Source organism: Plectropomus leopardus, chromosome 4 (genome assembly GCF_008729295.1).
Source record: "Plectropomus leopardus isolate mb chromosome 4, YSFRI_Pleo_2.0, whole genome shotgun sequence".
NCBI lineage: Eukaryota > Metazoa > Chordata > Actinopteri > Perciformes > Serranidae > Plectropomus > Plectropomus leopardus.
In genome coordinates this window covers 31,445,890-31,463,513 of record NC_056466.1, presented here as the reverse complement: position 1 = coordinate 31,463,513, position 17,624 = coordinate 31,445,890, and the positions used below count along the sequence as shown (strand labels likewise).

At 41.2% G+C, this 17,624-nt stretch overlaps 2 protein-coding genes across 2 annotated transcripts in view; both read right to left on the bottom strand.

The window, feature by feature from the left end:
• Positions 1-1,892: 1,892 nt before the first annotated feature.
• Positions 1,893-17,624, bottom strand: part of LOC121941902 (ankyrin-2-like) — a 94,202-nt gene continuing 78,470 nt past the window's right edge. The window contains exons 43-47 of the mRNA XM_042484878.1: positions 7,313-7,396; positions 6,369-6,533; positions 6,057-6,230; positions 5,793-5,884; positions 1,893-3,956 (exon numbers count right to left, since the gene is read on the bottom strand). Of these exons, the coding sequence (XP_042340812.1) occupies positions 3,749-3,956; positions 5,793-5,884; positions 6,057-6,230; positions 6,369-6,533; positions 7,313-7,396 (723 nt within the window). The 3' untranslated portion in view covers positions 1,893-3,748. The remainder of the gene's footprint in view (positions 3,957-5,792; positions 5,885-6,056; positions 6,231-6,368; positions 6,534-7,312; positions 7,397-17,624) is intronic.
• LOC121941903 lies at positions 8,158-12,207 on the bottom strand. Its single transcript, XM_042484879.1, has 2 exons — positions 11,501-12,207; positions 8,158-10,208 (listed from the first exon to the last, which is right to left on the bottom strand). The coding sequence occupies exons 1-2, from the start codon at positions 11,642-11,644 to the stop codon at positions 8,394-8,396; spliced, it is 1,959 nt and encodes a 652-aa protein (XP_042340813.1). The 5' UTR covers positions 11,645-12,207; the 3' UTR covers positions 8,158-8,393.

Genomic DNA, 17,624 nt, shown 5'->3' with positions numbered 1-17,624 from the left:
CTGCACATGCGTGATTCATCTGCAGGGCGGCAGCTCTCAGAGCGGTCACAGAGTCTGCTGCAGGTCGGGACTGCGAGGCTGCTGGTCAGACTGGCTGCATGAGTGCTGTGTGAGTGGAGAGGAGGAGACGGCAGCGGCCCTCGCTGTACTCGGCTCTCGTGAGCTTGGTTGTAATGTGAACCGCGGAGCGGGATGTGTTAGATGCTTTTTGCTGAAGCTTTGTCAATACAAGTCGCTAGATTTGCTGCTTTGTCAACACAATAATTCCCCAAATGACCAGAAAAAAGCTTTTGACGAATTAAGTCGCCAAGGGGGTTTGAAAAGTCGCTAGATATAGCAACAAAGTCACCAACACTGGTAGCAAACTTCTTAAAACCAAGTCCATGGTCGCCTGGTGTGTCAGTGGACAGAGCGGCACCTCATGTACAGAGGCTGTGTCACCGCCGCAGCGGCCGCGGGTTCAAATCTGGCCTCGGCCCTGCTGCATGTCTCCCCCTCTCTTTCTCCCCCTTTCACGCTCGCTCTCTCTTGTCGATAAAAGGCAATAAAAGCCCTTCAAAAATAATCTTAAAACAAAAGAAAACCCTGTTTATAAGCAATTTTTAGAAAAGGTTATTAAGTATGAAAATGATTAAAACAATGTTATTAATGTTTTTGAGCTGTTCAAGACAATCTTTGACAATACATCATAAGCAGAAACATACCAAAATAGAGACTCAACATACTGAATATTTCTATATTCCAATTAAAATTGTTTATTGTTATTTTTTGTTTTTTTAATGTGGGAACCGGAGCACCCGGAGAAAACCCAAAATATGAAATAATAACTAATTACTAATTTTTAAGGAAGAAATAGCCAAAGAAAGGTTTTTGGTGTGGGAGGAAACCGGAGCACCCGGAGAAAACCCAAAATATGAAATAATAACTAATAGAGCTTGGCGACCGACATCATCACGCAGTGCATTGTTTGTGGGTGCGTGTTGTTCCGGTTGGAACCACCATGTTGTGTGGCCACCCAGCAAATGCATAGCTAACAGGTAATAGGTAACAGGTAGCTTTATTGGTTATTTTATGCTCATTTTCCACTCAGTGTGCTGAAAAGACAATTCAAAAGACAGTTGAGTCCCGAATTGTCGGTGTTGGACAGATAAAAACCAATCCTTAGCTACTTATCCCGATGAAATATGCTGGCAAAGAGAGTGAGTGAGTGTCTGGCTCAGAACTAAAGAACCTTCCCTCAGAATGTTCTTTATAAAGCATCAAAGCATCTCTCTTATTGACATCACATGGTGGTGATATCACATGATTTGTTAGTGACATCACTTCTAGAACAGAATTACTCAACAAAGCTGCTGTAGTGTAGGTAAACAATAGACAGCTGTTACCTTGGCAACAATTAACTGAGGTGCATTATGGGAAATGTAGGCAAGAAATAGCATGCAGTCAATGGAGTTTGACAATAGCTGTGTGCAAAAATCTGACCAAAAGGCCATAGTATAGCATGTCATCAAAATCCAACCAAAAATGTCATACTATAGTATGTACAATCAATTTTTTTCTTCAACACTTCTAAATATTTCATCTCTCATTTAACAAACAATCAATACATTTTCAGATAATTTGCTTGTCATCTTTTCCTAATTTCTTGAAGTTTGCAAAATTGTCTCATTTCCCAAGGTTTTTTGTTTTTTTCCAAAGAAACCAATATTTTTTTTTCAGGTTGCAGAGGTTTTAATGCTTGTAAAATGCATCATAGAGTTAACAACAATCTCCATTGATGCACTACCTCTGAGACCCAGCTGAGGGCAGCGAAAGGTCGCACATTTGGTGCTGTTTGTTTAACTGAGCAGGTGAACTAAATTGTGCAAATTCAATAACAAGATACAAAACAGTACATTTGTAGACTTTTATTCTCTATCAGCCATAGACACACTGCAGCCATTTTGTTTTTGTCTTTTTGAATTTTGATACAGTAATACATGCCCTTATAGATATTTATATATGCATCATATATGTATATAACTGTCATCATCACAGAAAAAAGGGATGCTGATTCTTCAAAATTAAAAGCATACCTGTCACAGTGAACTTCCACTAGTTTGCATTTTACATTTTTTTTCTAAATCACAAAGTAAACAGTGATAGTGAAATAAATACATTACATGTTGTAGATACATACAATAGCGATGCTCAGAGCTGTGAGTAATGGTACATTTAAGCTCTCAACCTGCCTCATTGCGCGTGTGCGTAGTGTGTCATTACCTTGTATTTATCATTTCCCCCCTTCCTCGCCAAAATAAAAACTATCTCTGTGGCTAAGATATACTCTACCTCATAGCCTGTGCAGGAAAAGCATGGAGGTGCTCCCTCCTGACATTCAGGAGTGCTTATGTAAAATAAATGTTTCTTTTCTTTGCAGACAGAAACCAGCACACACTCTGTTACTACACTCACAGACTCGTTCGCTCACAAACAAAAACTGGTCCAACACTCATTTAAAAAGATAAACCCTAACCCTAAACCCTGATTAAGTCTAACTTTAAATAAAGCGGAAACACTTGATCATCTTACCATAAATGTCATATCAGACAAGTGACTAAAACAGCTGTGATTACCTTAATCACCTGTGGCAAACAATTATTAAATAAGTTATCTATACTAACTAGTAAACTGAAAATCAAAAATAAACTAAGATGTCTTCAAAAAAATGTTTAAAATCAGCTTATAATAACTCGACAATTCCCCCTCCGTACAACAACGCAGTATTTAGCTTACACTCGAACATGCAGCACCTACAGTACAATCTCCCTCACACAGTCACCATTCATACAGCACAAATCAAGATCGATTTAAGAGAAAAAGCCCCCCCAAACTGAATAAAATTAAACACAATGACACAGAAACACACACACAGAAGGGAAAAAGAGGCAGGAGGGCAATCCATAGAACTACAAAGCAGTCAAAGCTAGGATCATAATGACAGATGTTGATTAGTCATGCCTGCTCTACTTCACATGAGTGATTATTAATTCCTAGGCTACCGATGTCAGTAATGTCTAGATTATAGATAATATATAATTCCCAAAGACAAGATTACACATAGCCTACACAAAACACAGCAGCAGCAGCAGCAGCGGTTAAATTCAGTGTCGATACAGTCGGGTTCGTGACATCTTGACCACCTGAATCCAAAGAGCGGAGTACAGTGAGTGAAACAGTTTTTGAAGTAAGGAATATCTGAGAAACTCTTTGTTGTGAGAGGCAGTGCAGTGTGACAGAGATATTGTCTTTCAGTCTGAGAACGTACTCAGAGAGTTGTACCAGTGTTTTGCAGGTAAAGTGTTCTTTTACCTTAAGGAGGTTTGCGAGTTAGTTGATGTGAGTAATATTCCTCTGGGTTTTTTTTTGTTTTTTTTTTTATTTGGTTGCTCTACCACAGCATCAAGACAAAAATATCAATACTGACATGGAAAGTACAATGAATTAGGGAAAAAAAGAAGGCTTTCTTTGGTCACAAAAAAAGGCAAAACATCAGACCATGAAAAGAAAATCATGAGTACCAGCCAGGGAAGAATAAAACAAGGTGTGAACAAAAAAGGTCATCTTCCAGGACTTAAATGGGAAGACAGTGGTAGATCTGAGGTGCCGTGGTGCACACTGGGATTGCATGTGGCTAATGCATAGGATTTAAGGGACTGACTTTAGCGTGGGCAGAGCCAGGGAGCGGGGGAGAGTGTTACACATTCTTCTACACTTCCTCCTCTTCGTCATCCTCATTGTTGTCCTCTGTTTCTTCTTCGTAGTAGCGGTGAAAGAGCTGGTGGAGATGCTGCTGGAGGTCGTGTGGTTTGGACCCTTTTCTGGGGTTGTCCACTTGCTCTAGAAGGACCTGTTTGCGCTGCCCAGCTCCCTTCACCACGGTTCGTCTGCGGGTGCGACCTTTACGCATGTGGGCCCTTGAGAGGGAGGGATAGGGACAGATGAAGACAGGCCAGCATCTTCCTCCATGTAAATTAAATTGAATGAACAGATGTTGCTTTACTTGTTAAATATGTTACAAAAGAGACACACCCACAAATCATATCATGCTTTGTGAATCAAGCTTTCAATTCTGATCACATGCACAGCAAAGCTATTTTATTACCACAGACACCTAAATATTATATTGTAAAACACTGGCTAATGATCAAATCAAGATTCTGTTTGGTGGCAAATTCAAGGCAATTACACATATACTGACACCCAACAACTAAAAATGGGTGAAAAGCTCAAGGAAAAACCAACATAAAGTGTCTTTTTTTAAGGTGTCTGTTGGGATAGGAAGTATAAGTAATTTCCATATGAGTACTTAAAGTTAAATTATTACTGACTACTTGAACACTCACAAAAGAAACTAATGTAAGAATAGGGTCCAAAATGAAAGCCCAAGAAAAAAATGCAGGTTTTAGTGTTAGCCTAACCGTCTGTGAAGCAAAGAATGCAAGTTTAACATTGCACAGCTTGCACTGCACATTCATGTCATTCATTTGGTCGAAATACTTTCAAACATCACGTTAGATAGACTGAGACCTGACTGAAAATGTTACATGCAGCTACGCAGATCTATCACTTTTGCTATGTCTGGATCTGAGCAGATATTTATATATAGTAGTCACATCACTGCTCTCTCTTACATTACATGAAAAGTTATAAAACAGAAAACAGATCAGCTGTAAAGATTAATCCATTAGTCATCAAGTATTCAATTAATGGCCAACTATACTAATAACTAATATATGGGTTTGAATTATTTTTCTGACAAAAAAAGAAGTAAAAATTTTGTTTTCAGCTTCTTAAATGTGAATATTTTCTGTATTTTTCTGTGACAGTGACCTTTGAGATGTGGACAAAACAAGATATTTGTGGAAATCACTTTGGTCTCTGTGAAAAATTGCTATTTTTGGTGTAGTGAACTGCTAAAATTACAACAACAATATTGGACCATAAAAGGAAAGGAATAAGCATTAGTTAATACTTAACCATTGCTTCTCTACTGTAGTAGAACCCCTACTGACCAATCCCGCCCCCCTTTCATAATGGCGTGTCAAAGCAATGTGCAGAATTTGTGAACAAATAAACATGACTCGACATATGAAGATATATATAAATATAGGATTAGTATATAGTCGCAGTATAGCATAGTACTGATTAATACAATTTATTAACAAAAGCTTAGAGAGGCTGTTGCGTTCTATTTTAGAACTTACATGGCTAACTGAGCAACAGCACCCAGTCCAATACCCCCACCTCTACTTTCCAAGTTTCTAAAAGCAGGTGTCTGACTGATGGGGATTTTGGTCTATTTTCTAGGTTTATGTCCCGAAAAAAGTGGGCAGTTATTGCAATGAACGCAATTAACTGTCTTTTTTTTTTTGCTGGCACACAACTTTTTTTTGGTAAAATATGTTAATATTATTTTTATTATATGTGATTGTTGTAATTTCTTTTCAAATGTACATTGTCAATTGTACTTTTTTATTTTAACAACTGTGTTTGAACCCCTTTCTCTAAGATGCTTTTGCTAACCAAACTAATACTGTAGGATGCTGTAGTTTAAGTTAATGCTCGCTAAAAAAAAAGCTGTGCTTTCCAACACCGGTGGTTAGTGGAAGGAACATTGGCAAACATTAGTTAATATTGGTAAAACTGATTAACCTAATGCAAGGCTGTCACTGTCAAACTTCACAATCACAAAATCCAAGCAGTCACACACACACATACATTCAAACAGGTGCACTCCAGCACTCACACACCTCCTGACCACAGTTCCATCTTCTTTCACAGTCTCTCTCTCCAAAATATGAGGGAGCTCTGTTTTACTAAAACCACTTAAATAACCAAGAGCCTGGTGGTATTTAAAAAAGGGAGAAAACACTGTTCACTTCATTTGGAATGATTGTGAAAACAAAAATCTGAAACTTTTTTACCTCTCAATATGCATATAAAATAATTTGCTACTCAAGGGCTGTAACTGAGTTCCAACATGTACAAAAATGGTGAGCAGGTTAAGAACCAACCTGTTTGAAATCGTCTTGGGCTGAGGGAAGGTCAGAGGCCAGAGACGGATCACCCTTGTGTGACATTGTCCTTTCGCCCTCCACCACCATTGTCCTTTCTATGCGACTCACCTTTCGACCTTCAGGTGTTTCCTGACTTGATGCAGAGAAACCCTCACACTCAGTAAATGTTACCTAAATTTAAAAAAAGCAATTAATTTATTGTTTTTTTATTATACACTACAAGTATAAATGTTGCTATGTCTGCTATTTATGTGAAAACATGAATTTGAAGACAATGATGAACACAGACATATTATACAGTACACACACCTCTGTATGGTCTCCTTCACTCTTCACTACAGTTCGCTTCACCACCTTCGAGTATCCATCTCCCTCTGCTTTACTGATGGACTCGTGGGCAGCACCTTCTGATGATACCTCTTCATGCTCCACACCATCCGCGGAAACACATTTGCGAATAATTTTACGCGTAACCTGAGGAAGATCATGTAATCCAGTGATTTTTTTGAAAGGAACAGGTAACCAACTATATTCCAGAAACCAATGTTGTTTGTTTCTGATTGAAATGGAGCCATGAGGCAACAAGGAGCCTTTGGTAAGTTTATTTAGGCTGGAATTACTCAAATGAAATATTAATTACTTTTAAATTAATTTTCTTTATTCACATTCAATCTTCTTTAGTTGTCAATCTACACAGTCCAAAGTGGCAGCTGAACGTACAACTATTGCTTGACATCTATTGCTCGTCTGTCCGTCCTGGAAGAGGGATCCCTCACTATCCTCTACCGCTCTTCCTGAGGTTTCTTCCTCTTTTTTTTCCCCATTACAGGGGTTCTTTTTGGGGAGTTTTTCCTTGGGTGATGTGAGGGTCTAAGGGCAGAGGGATGTCGTACACTGTAAAGCCCTCTGAGGCAAACCTTGTTTTGTGATAATGGGCTATATAAATAAAACTGACTTGACTTGACTTGACAACTTCGCGTTATCTTCTTTTTTAAGCCAACACACATGCCTTAAACTAGCACAGAGTCACGCAAAGTAGCAGTTTGGGGGTTCAGTGCCTTGCTTACGGGCACCTCGGCAGTGTCCAAGAGGTGAACTGGCACCTCTCAAGCTGCCAGTCCAAACTCCATACTCCATAAGGGATATGAACCCTCTAGTTCTCAAACCAAATCCCAAGGAGCTGAGCATCTGCTGCCCCCCAATACACTGTCATGTGATACGTGCATGAGAGCTTACATAGAATCTTCCCTCACCTTTTTGACAACAATATGTCCATTTTCATCCTTGTACTTCTCTTCCATCACTGACTGAGTGGGGAGGTCAGGCATTTCATCAGCCTATAAGGAAAACAAGACAAATAGTAATCAGAAATGCTAACATGGGTCAGTACAACGCTAATCTGTTTAATTCTCCACTTCAAAAAGAAAACCCACACACGTTAGAGAAAAAAAAAAGGACACAAAACTTGCATTTCAGGTAGAAATTCAGTGACAGAAAAGGGACATTGGGATAAAAAAAGTTCTTACAGCAGCCTAAAACAGGTCCATGAGGTTCAGCCATCAATGCAAATGAAGTAGAAAGTTTCTTGCAAACTCTAACTTTATCTTCAAACACACATTTGACCCATTTTATCAAACTAAAGGCTGTTAGACAGTAAACGTGTAATCTGGACAGTGAAGACTTAGCCTGGTTAAAGTTGCACTCTGGAAGTCACACCCTCCATGCAACATTTAAAACAGCATCAGTCATGCTAAATCATATACCTGAATGACAACTCTCCTTCGCACTATTCTGGTGGTCAAAAATTCATCATCTGAACTTTCTGACATTGATCCGAGCTCTGCGGTGATCTCCTGACCGAGCAACACAAAGCCATTGAGATTTCATAAATGACAATATATGAGCACTGTGTCTGCAGCAAAGCAAGCCATAAGCAGAGTGATATGGTGAACTTTCCATTGATTTTGAGAATTGTACATTTCATTGTTTATTTATTAACTTTTATTGGAAAGTACAACATGGCAGTCTGTAACTTGGAAAAAAAGTTTGCAAAACATGCTTTCACTTGATGAAAATGAATGTGCTTTTAGTGGTGAAATAAAGGTGAAGCTTAAGTTATTAATGTGAGTGAATCAGCCGGTTAGAGGCAGCACAGTCACATGCTGAATTAGGATGTGTTAAATATCATCAAAATATGATAAGGGTTATGAGGAGTGTTCGATCCCATCCATGTGGCCAGGGGGTTAGCAGTCATTACTCGCTGAAGCAAATATAGTATTTGGTTAAGCTCAGCTCCAAGTGAAAAGCTTGCAGGTTGCGGTGGTTTATCGAATCTCATCTTACCCTTGTCAGATATTTATCAGTATCATCATATGCTGGAATTTCCCAGACAGAAGGCGGTTGTGGAGCCTCACACAAGGTGAATTCCTCATCTGATGTTTCTGGATAGTGTAATAATTCTGCAGTCTCTTCGTGTACATTATAAAGAGGGTCATGAACAAAGGGAGCATCCTCATAATCTTCACTTCCAGAGGACAACAGTACTCTTCGATTTCCCTTTTCTAGCACTCTTGGATGACTAAGATGATCTTTATTGGACGTGGCACCCGCCTCAGGTTCATCAGGCTCATTCTCAGAGAAATCTGACGCAGCCTGTATGCAGTCAAAGTAAGGCTCTGGATCAGAGTGTTCAAAGGTTGGGCTGTCTCCATCACTACGCACACCTGTGTGTTCTGGAGGCCGAGGGATATTGGTCGCTGTAGCAGAAAAGATCTCTGCATACCCAGGTGGGATGCTGTACTCCTCATCAGAGGTTGATGAAGTGCCCTCTGCTTTGGGTTCAACTGGAGTGGGCTGAGAGGCAAAACGCTTAAACTCTATTGGAGTCAGAGATTCTTCTGATGGCTGTCCACTGGTCCAAGGCCTGTCCTCATCTGAAGATGTCTCCAAGTTCCCCTGGGAGGGGTATGGCACTAGTTCCTCAAATCTAAAATGTCTTGCAGATGTAACTGTCTCTGGAGTCAAATCAGAAAGAGACTGAGAAGAGACATCTTCATTCTGAGTGGCTTCAACAAAACATGCCTCCCATGAATGTGGACGTTGATCTTGGATGCTCTGAGCTGATATTTCCTCTGTCACACCCACTGATTCTTTAGATGATGTAGCTGTTTCGAGATCTTTTTGACTTTGAAGAATGTCAGTTGTAGAATCTTCCTCACTAAGAATAGCCACATGTTCTTCAGATACATCTACTTTGGGGGAAGACACGGATGAAAATGCCTCCGTAGCATTCTTATCATATGTGCCGGACTGTAATATGTCAACAGGAAAACCTAAGTCCAGTGATTCCATCACCTCATGGAATCTTTGGGGAGATTCTGGAGTTGAAAGGTTCTCAGTGGGAGATACAGGACTATATTTATGACTTCCAAGGCTTGACGGGAAACTTGTCTCAGAGGTTTTTGCTATATCAGGAGCGACTGAAACTGCATCAGGTTCATCTTTAATGGATGTCTGAAAGTGTTCAGGCTCTGTGACTGTTACATTTGTGTGTTTAGTATCTTCTGCAAGCTTTATGGCAGATGACACGCTGACTCTTATGGTATCACTATCTTCCGTTTGGAATCCATCTTCGGGTGAAAGGTCTTCAAATGTATAAATCTCATCAACTTCAGGGCTCTCATCACTGAATCTGGAGAGACGTGGCTTAAGTATCTCTGGTCTAAATTTAAGTTTCATCTCCTCCAGCTCTGACAGCAGCTGGTCTAGCTGAGGGGACCCAGACTTTGGTGGTGTCGAAGTGGAGTCTGAAGAAATGACGATTTGATCATGTTGACTTTCTGTGGCTGTTTGACAAAAGTCTGAGGTTGCTGAGCTTTGTCTAACTAAGTCAGAAGTTCCGCTTTGTTCTGGGAATGGCAGCTTCTCATCTTTTCCCTGTGGAGGGCTACTTTGACTGGACAGCGTGATTTCAGATTGTGATTGACTTAAGTCAAATGTACTTGAAAGTTTTAATTCTAGTTTTTCAGAGGGAAGTGTATTAGAATCACATGACAAGGAGAGTGACTTGGCTGGTAACACCTGACTCTGTCCTAAATTAAATTGTATTGAAGATTCTGAAAGATTTGTCCTGGAAGATGCTGTTGATACCTGCAAGAAATGATACAATGAGGTGGAAAAAATATAAATAAGTATGATTTGGGATTCGTTTTGATGGTGAAAGAAATAGTCAAATGAAGCATGCATTTGTCAATGGCAGGCTCTGGCTTTGTATACCAGAGTCTCAAATTAAGAAATTCACTTGTAGCCCACTTGCGTATAGGTCATTGCAGTAGTCCTATATTTGTCAATAATATTTATCTTAAAGACCACATACCATTAAAACAAATTACATTTGTAACAACCAATGAAAAAAATATGATTTTTAAAATAGTATTGAAAATAGCAAGTTTAGAGGCATTACACTGAGAACACAATTTCATTTTACAACAATACAAACAGGGCACAAGTGAACTTGAGTCAAAATCAGGATTTGATGTAACATGAAGATGGACATGCAACATTTATTCATTCAAGTAAGTGTTCGCTGGAAGCACTTCCTATGACAATGCTAAACTCTACCAAATCCAAATCCCACAACTGTCTATTCTACTGCAGGTCTGCCCCATTTCCCAAAAGGTAAATTGTTGTTATCAGAGTAAATGCAAGAGCCAGTAGATTACTAGATCAACATAATTCCACATTTTAAAACAACATATTGCAATATGAACAAGATGCTGTGTACAATGCTCAGACATTTAAGGCAATTATGTCATTACATTTAATTTTGCAACTGAACTGAATTCTAATTTTAGCTTCTTCGGATATGGCTGACACTGGGGCATAGTCATAGGAAATATTACGGGCATCAATGGAATGGCATGTCTCTGTGATCTGTTTGTCATTAAAGGGTGGGAACCTGAGCATAACAAACAGTACATGCTTCTAGCTGTGGAAAGTACATCAGTTGGTTTAGATATTAGATGTAGTTCTTATGGTTGTTAAGTGAAGATCTAAGTAGCACTATGCAATTCAAAAGGACTATATTTACTTAAGCTACGATTAAGGCACTTGAAATTCCTTAAGCTTGAATGAGTCGGGTCAAGTATTTTAAAAGAATTAGGAAGTTCATTTATCTATGTAGCTCATGAGAATATTCCATACCTGGACAAGACACTCATATCACTAAGACGGGCTCACTGTCATTTCCATTAGTTATGCTTCATTGAAAGATCACCTCTGCTCTAATGCAAACATGCCACAGCAAGGCAGTGAAGCCTCTGGATGTCATTAGTAAAAGCTTAAGGCAAGAGTTCTACATTCACACCTTATATATTGCCATATTTATTACTTTTAAAAGCGACACTGCATTCAGTGCTGAGCAAGAGCATGTGCTGTCTTACCGATACCAAGGAACTTTTGCTTTGGTCCGTGCTCATGGATTTTCTTTTCATGTTCTTGGAAAACAAATCTTGGGCTTGTGTCATCTTTAATTGTGATTCAGGGTCTGTCCATTTATGTTTGTGCACAAGTGATCCTTGTTTCATGGATTTTCTCTTTGCTTGATTTTGTTCATGGAAAGCCTCCTCCAGCCAGACAGCATGATGACATTCAAAATAGTGTTCTACAGATGGGATGTGACTCAACTCAGTGCAAAACTGGCTAATTCTGTGTGACCTGACATGATCTAGTTGAGGTTCTTTGTTGTCCAGGGAGGACGCTTGACAAAAAAAGACTGGTCGCTTGTGTTTGAGGAGGAAGCTATGAGGCTTGTTTCTATATTTCCAGTTGGTGGCATCAGCCTCTCAGGATGTGAATCTGTTATGGTAAGATCAGGCACTGTGGAGTGGATTACTGAGGAATCCTGTACTGGGCTGGAGTCTGGTATGACACTTTCAAAATGACAAGATTTGGAAGGGCTATGTGGCTCTCTCATGCTGACTGTTAAATCTTCAAACTTATTTTGATCACTAGCCTCCTCACAAAATTTATCAGGTGGATCATTTAAGAAATGTATTTTATCGCAGACATGTTGTCCTTCATAGACTGGATCATCTATGTGTGCCATTAACCTCCCAGAGACTGGCTTCCATACAAGTCTACTGTCTGCTTCCACAGTCTCATCTGAGAGACTTGGCCCACATGGCTGCTGGTTTAAAGCTTCATCTACATCTGTTGATCCAAGAATTTCAAAGGTAGATGGTCTTAACTCAGACAGCCAGAAGTCAAGGAATGACTGTGTGTACTCATTATCCGATGGCATATCCCACGAGGACACATGAAATTCACTGTCAAACACTATTGAGTCTGGAGATTCTGGTCTGATGTCATCAAACAAAGTATCAAGACATGAATCAGTACAATCTCTCTCCAGCATTATGGAGTCTGGTGAAACAGATCTGTTTTCCGAGAAATGCATGTAATAACAAGGTTGACAGTCAAACTGAGGAATTTGTGAGTCAGGAGATATAGAAGTGAACGCATCAAATGAGGCAAATGACTCTGGAGACGGTGGCCTCTGCTCAGGGAATGAGCAGGGAAAATCTAAATGATTTTCATCATCAGAATGCAGCATATCAAGTGATGGTAGTCTATGCTTTGAAAGTGAAGGGCTTTCCACTACATGCTGGCAATGACCTGTGGATCTTGTTTCAACTGTTTCAGACTGTGATATGCCAGAATCGCTTTGACATGCTGGAAAAACTGAACCAGTGTTTACAGCACTTGGAGAAAAAAACGCATCAGCTTTTCTGTCATCAGATATGCTATTAACACTAAAAGAAAACTGCTTTTCAACAGATCTCATGGACAGTATGTTTTGCTTTTGAGGTGCACAGCTGACATCGCAAGACTGTTTTTCTTGGGTAGACTGAATGAATCTTAATGCACAACAAGAACATTGCCCCTTATAGACGGGATCTTGCAAATGTGAAATTAAGCTGTTAAGAAAAGGCTTGTGTTTGATACTGTATTCCTTTCTGGACTCTGGTGATAAAGATTCAGAAGGGCAGAGTTTGACCTGGGACAGGGTTTTAAGAGATTCATCGACTGAAAAAGAGATTTCAGAAGATACTGGTTTGATTTCAGAATAAGAGCAGTTGAGGAGGGATGTATTGTCTTCAAAGACGAACTTTGTTGGTTTTTCGATTGAAATGCCAAGCACCACATCTGCATACATTAGTGGTTTTTCAAGAGAAAGATGATTACATGCAGGTGCTGTTGTGCTAATCGGTTGAGCGGTCACTTGTAAATTAAGTGAATCTGGTGAATCTGGTCTATTGTCGTCAAACAATTCATCAAAAGAGAATCCGAAATATGAAGAAAAGGATGTTGAAAAGGGTGATACTGGTCTACTTTGGGAGTACTGTAAGTAATAGTTACAATGTTGATTCCTCATCTGGTCAAATGTCATGTGAGGTAGTAAAGAAAGCTGCTCAACTGAAGCCACAGATTCTGGGGAGGATGCTCTAAAGTCTGCCAACCAGTCCTGTAGGAGGGAATGGTCAAATTCGGAAGATACAGACTCAGGAGACAACGCCCGCCTATCAAATAACTTTTCAAGTTCAAAGTCTGATAGAACTGATTGCGGCGATTCTGGCCTTGTCTCGTCAAAGAGGATTTCCAAACAAAATTCAGTGCCTTCCCAGTCAGAAAGTGTTGACTGTGGTGTAAATGACCTTTGCCTTGACAACTCCTCAAGGTGATCGATATGGGTAGATCTGAACTGAGGAACAGGTGAGTCAGGAGACAGGGGCCGACATTCACTTTCAGATGCCACTGACTCGGGAGACTGTGGTCTTAATTTGGTTACCCAGTCCTCCATGGAGGAGTGAGTACACTCCTCCTCTGATGACACTGACGGAGGCCAAACAGGTTTTAACTCAAAGGAAGGCACAATAGGTTTAAACTCAAATGGTTTGCAGACCAGTGAAGCATCTGTTTTTCTTTCATGTGTTGTGCCACGCACAACATCTGCATATGTAAGAGGTCTTGCATGGGGATATGGTGAGGATGCAGTCACGGTTACGCTTGTGTGTTTGGGGGCCACCCGTAAAGTAAGTGAATCTGGTGAATCTGGTCTGTTGTCATCAAACAATTCCTCAAGACAAAAGCCAGAATACTCAGCATCTGACAGTGTTGAAAAAGGTGATACTGGTCTACTTTGAGAGTACTGTAAGTAATAGTTACAATGTTGACTCCTCATCTGGTCAAATGTCATGTGAGGAGGCAAAGAACGCTGCTCAACTGAAGCCACAGATTCTGGGGAGGATGCTCTAAAGTCAGCCAACCAGTCCTGCAGGAGGGAAAAGTCCAAATCGGAAGATATGGATTCCGGCGACAACGCCCTGCTACTAAATAATCTATCAAGGTCAAAGTCTGATAAAACTGACTGCGGGGAATCTGCTCTTGCCTCGTCAAACAGAGTCTCCAGACACAAATCAGTACCTTCCCAGTCTGAAAATGTGGACTGTGGGGTAAATGATCTGTGCCTTGACAACTCCACATGGTAACCTATGTGGGCGGGGCTGAACCGAGGAACAGGTGAGTCGGGTGAAAGGGGCCTTTGTCGACTTTGGAATACCATTGATTCTGGGGAGGATGCTCTAAAGTCTGCCAACCAGTCCTGTAGGAGGCAATGGTCAAATTCGGAAGATACAGACTCAGGAGACAACGCCCGACTATCAAATAACTTATCAAGTTCAAAGTCTGATAAAACCGATTGCGGCGATTCTGGCCTGGTTTCCTCAAACAGGGTTTCCAAACACAAATCAGTGCCTTCCCAGTCGGAAAGTGTTGATTGTGGTGTAAACGACCTTTGCCCTGACAACTCCTCATGGTAATCGATATGGGGAGATCTGAACTGAGGAACAGGTGAGTCAGGAGACAGGGGCCTACGTTCACTTTCAGACGCTACTGACCCGGGAGATTGTGCTCTTAATTTGTTGACCCAGTCATCTATGCGTGAGTGAGTGCACTCCTCCTCCGATGTCACTGACAAAAGCAAAACTGGTTTAAACTCAGATGGTTTGCAGACCAGTGAAGCATCTGTTTTTCTTTCATGTGTTGTGCCACGCACAACATCTGCATATGTAAGAGGTCTTGCATGGGGATATGGTGAGGATGCAGTCAAGGTTACGCTTGTGTGTTTGGGGGCCACCCGTAAAGTAAGTGAATCTGGTGAATCTGGTCTGTTGTCATCAAACAATTCCTCAAGACAAAATCCGGAATACTCAGCATCTGACAGTGTTGAAAAAGGTGATACTGGTCTACTTTGAGAGTACTGTAAGTAATAGTTACAATGTTGACTCCTCATCTGGTCAAATGTCATGTGAGGAGGCAAAGAACGCTGCTCAACTGAAGCCACAGATTCTGGGGAGGATGCTCTAAAGTCAGCCAACCAGTCCTGCAGGAGGGAAAAGTCCAAATCGGAAGATATGGATTCCGGCGACAACGCCCTGCTACTAAATAATCTATCAAGGTCAAAGTCTGATAAAACTGACTGAGGGGAATCTGCCCTTGCCTCATCAAACAGAGTTTCCAGACACAAATCAGTACCTTCCCAGTCTGAAAATGTGGACTGTGGGGTAAACGATCTGTGCCTTGACAACTCCATATGGTAACCTATGTGGGCAGGGCTGAACCGAGGTACAGGTGAGTCGGGTGAAAGGGGCCTTCGTTGACTTTGGAATACCACTGATTCTGGGGAGGATGCTCTAAAGTCTGCCAACCAGTCCTGCAGGAGTGAAAAGTCAAATTCAGAAGATACAGACTCAGGAGACAACGCCCGCCTATCAAATAACTTTTCAAGTTCAAAGTCTGATAGAACCGATTGCGGCGATTCTGGCCTTGTCTCGTCAAAGAGGATTTCCAAACAAAATTCAGTGCCTTCCCAGTCAGAAAGTGTTGACTGTGGTGTAAATGACCTTTGCCTTGACAACTCCTCAAGGTGATCGATATGGGTAGATCTGAACTGAGGAACAGGTGAGTCAGGAGACAGGGGCCGACATTCACTTTCAGATGCCACTGACTCGGGAGACTGTGGTCTTAATTTGGTTACCCAGTCCTCCATGGAGGAGTGAGTACACTCCTCCTCTGATGACACTGACGGAGGCCAAACAGGTTTTAACTCAAAGGAAGGCACAATAGGTTTAAACTCAAATGGTTTGCAGACCAGTGAAGCATCTGTTTTTCTTTCATGTGTTGTGCCACGCACAACATCTGCATATGTAAGAGGTCTTGCATGGGGATATGGTGAGGATGCAGTCACGGTTACGCTTGTGTGTTTGGGGGCCACCCGTAAAGTAAGTGAATCTGGTGAATCTGGTCTGTTGTCATCAAACAATTCCTCAAGACAAAAGCCGGAATACTCAGCATCTGACAGTGTTGAAAAAGGTGATACTGGTCTACTTTGAGAGTACTGTAAGTAATAGTTACAATGTTGACTCCTCATCTGGTCAAATGTCATGTGAGGAGGCAAAGAACGCTGCTCAACTGAAGCCACAGATTCTGGGGAGGATGCTCTAAAGTCAGCCAACCAGTCCTGCAGGAGGGAAAAGTCCAAATCGGAAGATATGGATTCCGGCGACAACGCCCTGCTACTAAATAATCTATCAAGGTCAAAGTCTGATAAAACTGACTGCGGGGAATCTGCTCTTGCCTCGTCAAACAGAGTCTCCAGACACAAATCAGTACCTTCCCAGTCTGAAAATGTGGACTGTGGGGTAAATGATCTGTGCCTTGACAACTCCACATGGTAACCTATGTGGGCGGGGCTGAACCGAGGAACAGGTGAGTCGGGTGAAAGGGGCCTTTGTCGACTTTGGAATACCATTGATTCAGGGGAGGATGCTCTAAAGTCTGCCAACCAGTCCTGTAGGAGGCAATGGTCAAATTCGGAAGATACAGACTCAGGAGACAACGCCCGACTATCAAATAACTTATCAAGTTCAAAGTCTGATAAAACCGATTGCGGCGATTCTGGCCTGGTCTCCTCAAACAGGGTTTCCAAACACAAATCAGTGCCTTCCCAGTCGGAAAGTGTTGATTGTGGTGTAAACGACCTTTGCCCTGACAACTCCTCATGGTAATCGATATGGGGAGATCTGAACTGAGGAACAGGTGAGTCAGGAGACAGGGGCCTACGTTCACTTTCAGACGCTACTGACCCGGGAGATTGTGCTCTTAATTTGTTGACCCAGTCATCTATGCGTGAGTGAGTGCACTCCTCCTCCGATGTCACTGACAAAAGCAAAACTGGTTTAAACTCAGATGGTTTGCAGACCAGTGAAGCATCTGTTTTTCTTTCATGTGTTGTGCCACGCACAACATCTGCATATGTAAGAGGTCTTGCATGGGGATATGGTGAGGATGCAGTCAAGGTTACGCTTGTGTGTTTGGGGGCCACCCGTAAAGTAAGTGAATCTGGTGAATCTGGTCTGTTGTCATCAAACAATTCCTCAAGACAAAATCCGGAATACTCAGCATCTGACAGTGTTGAAAAAGGTGATACTGGTCTACTTTGAGAGT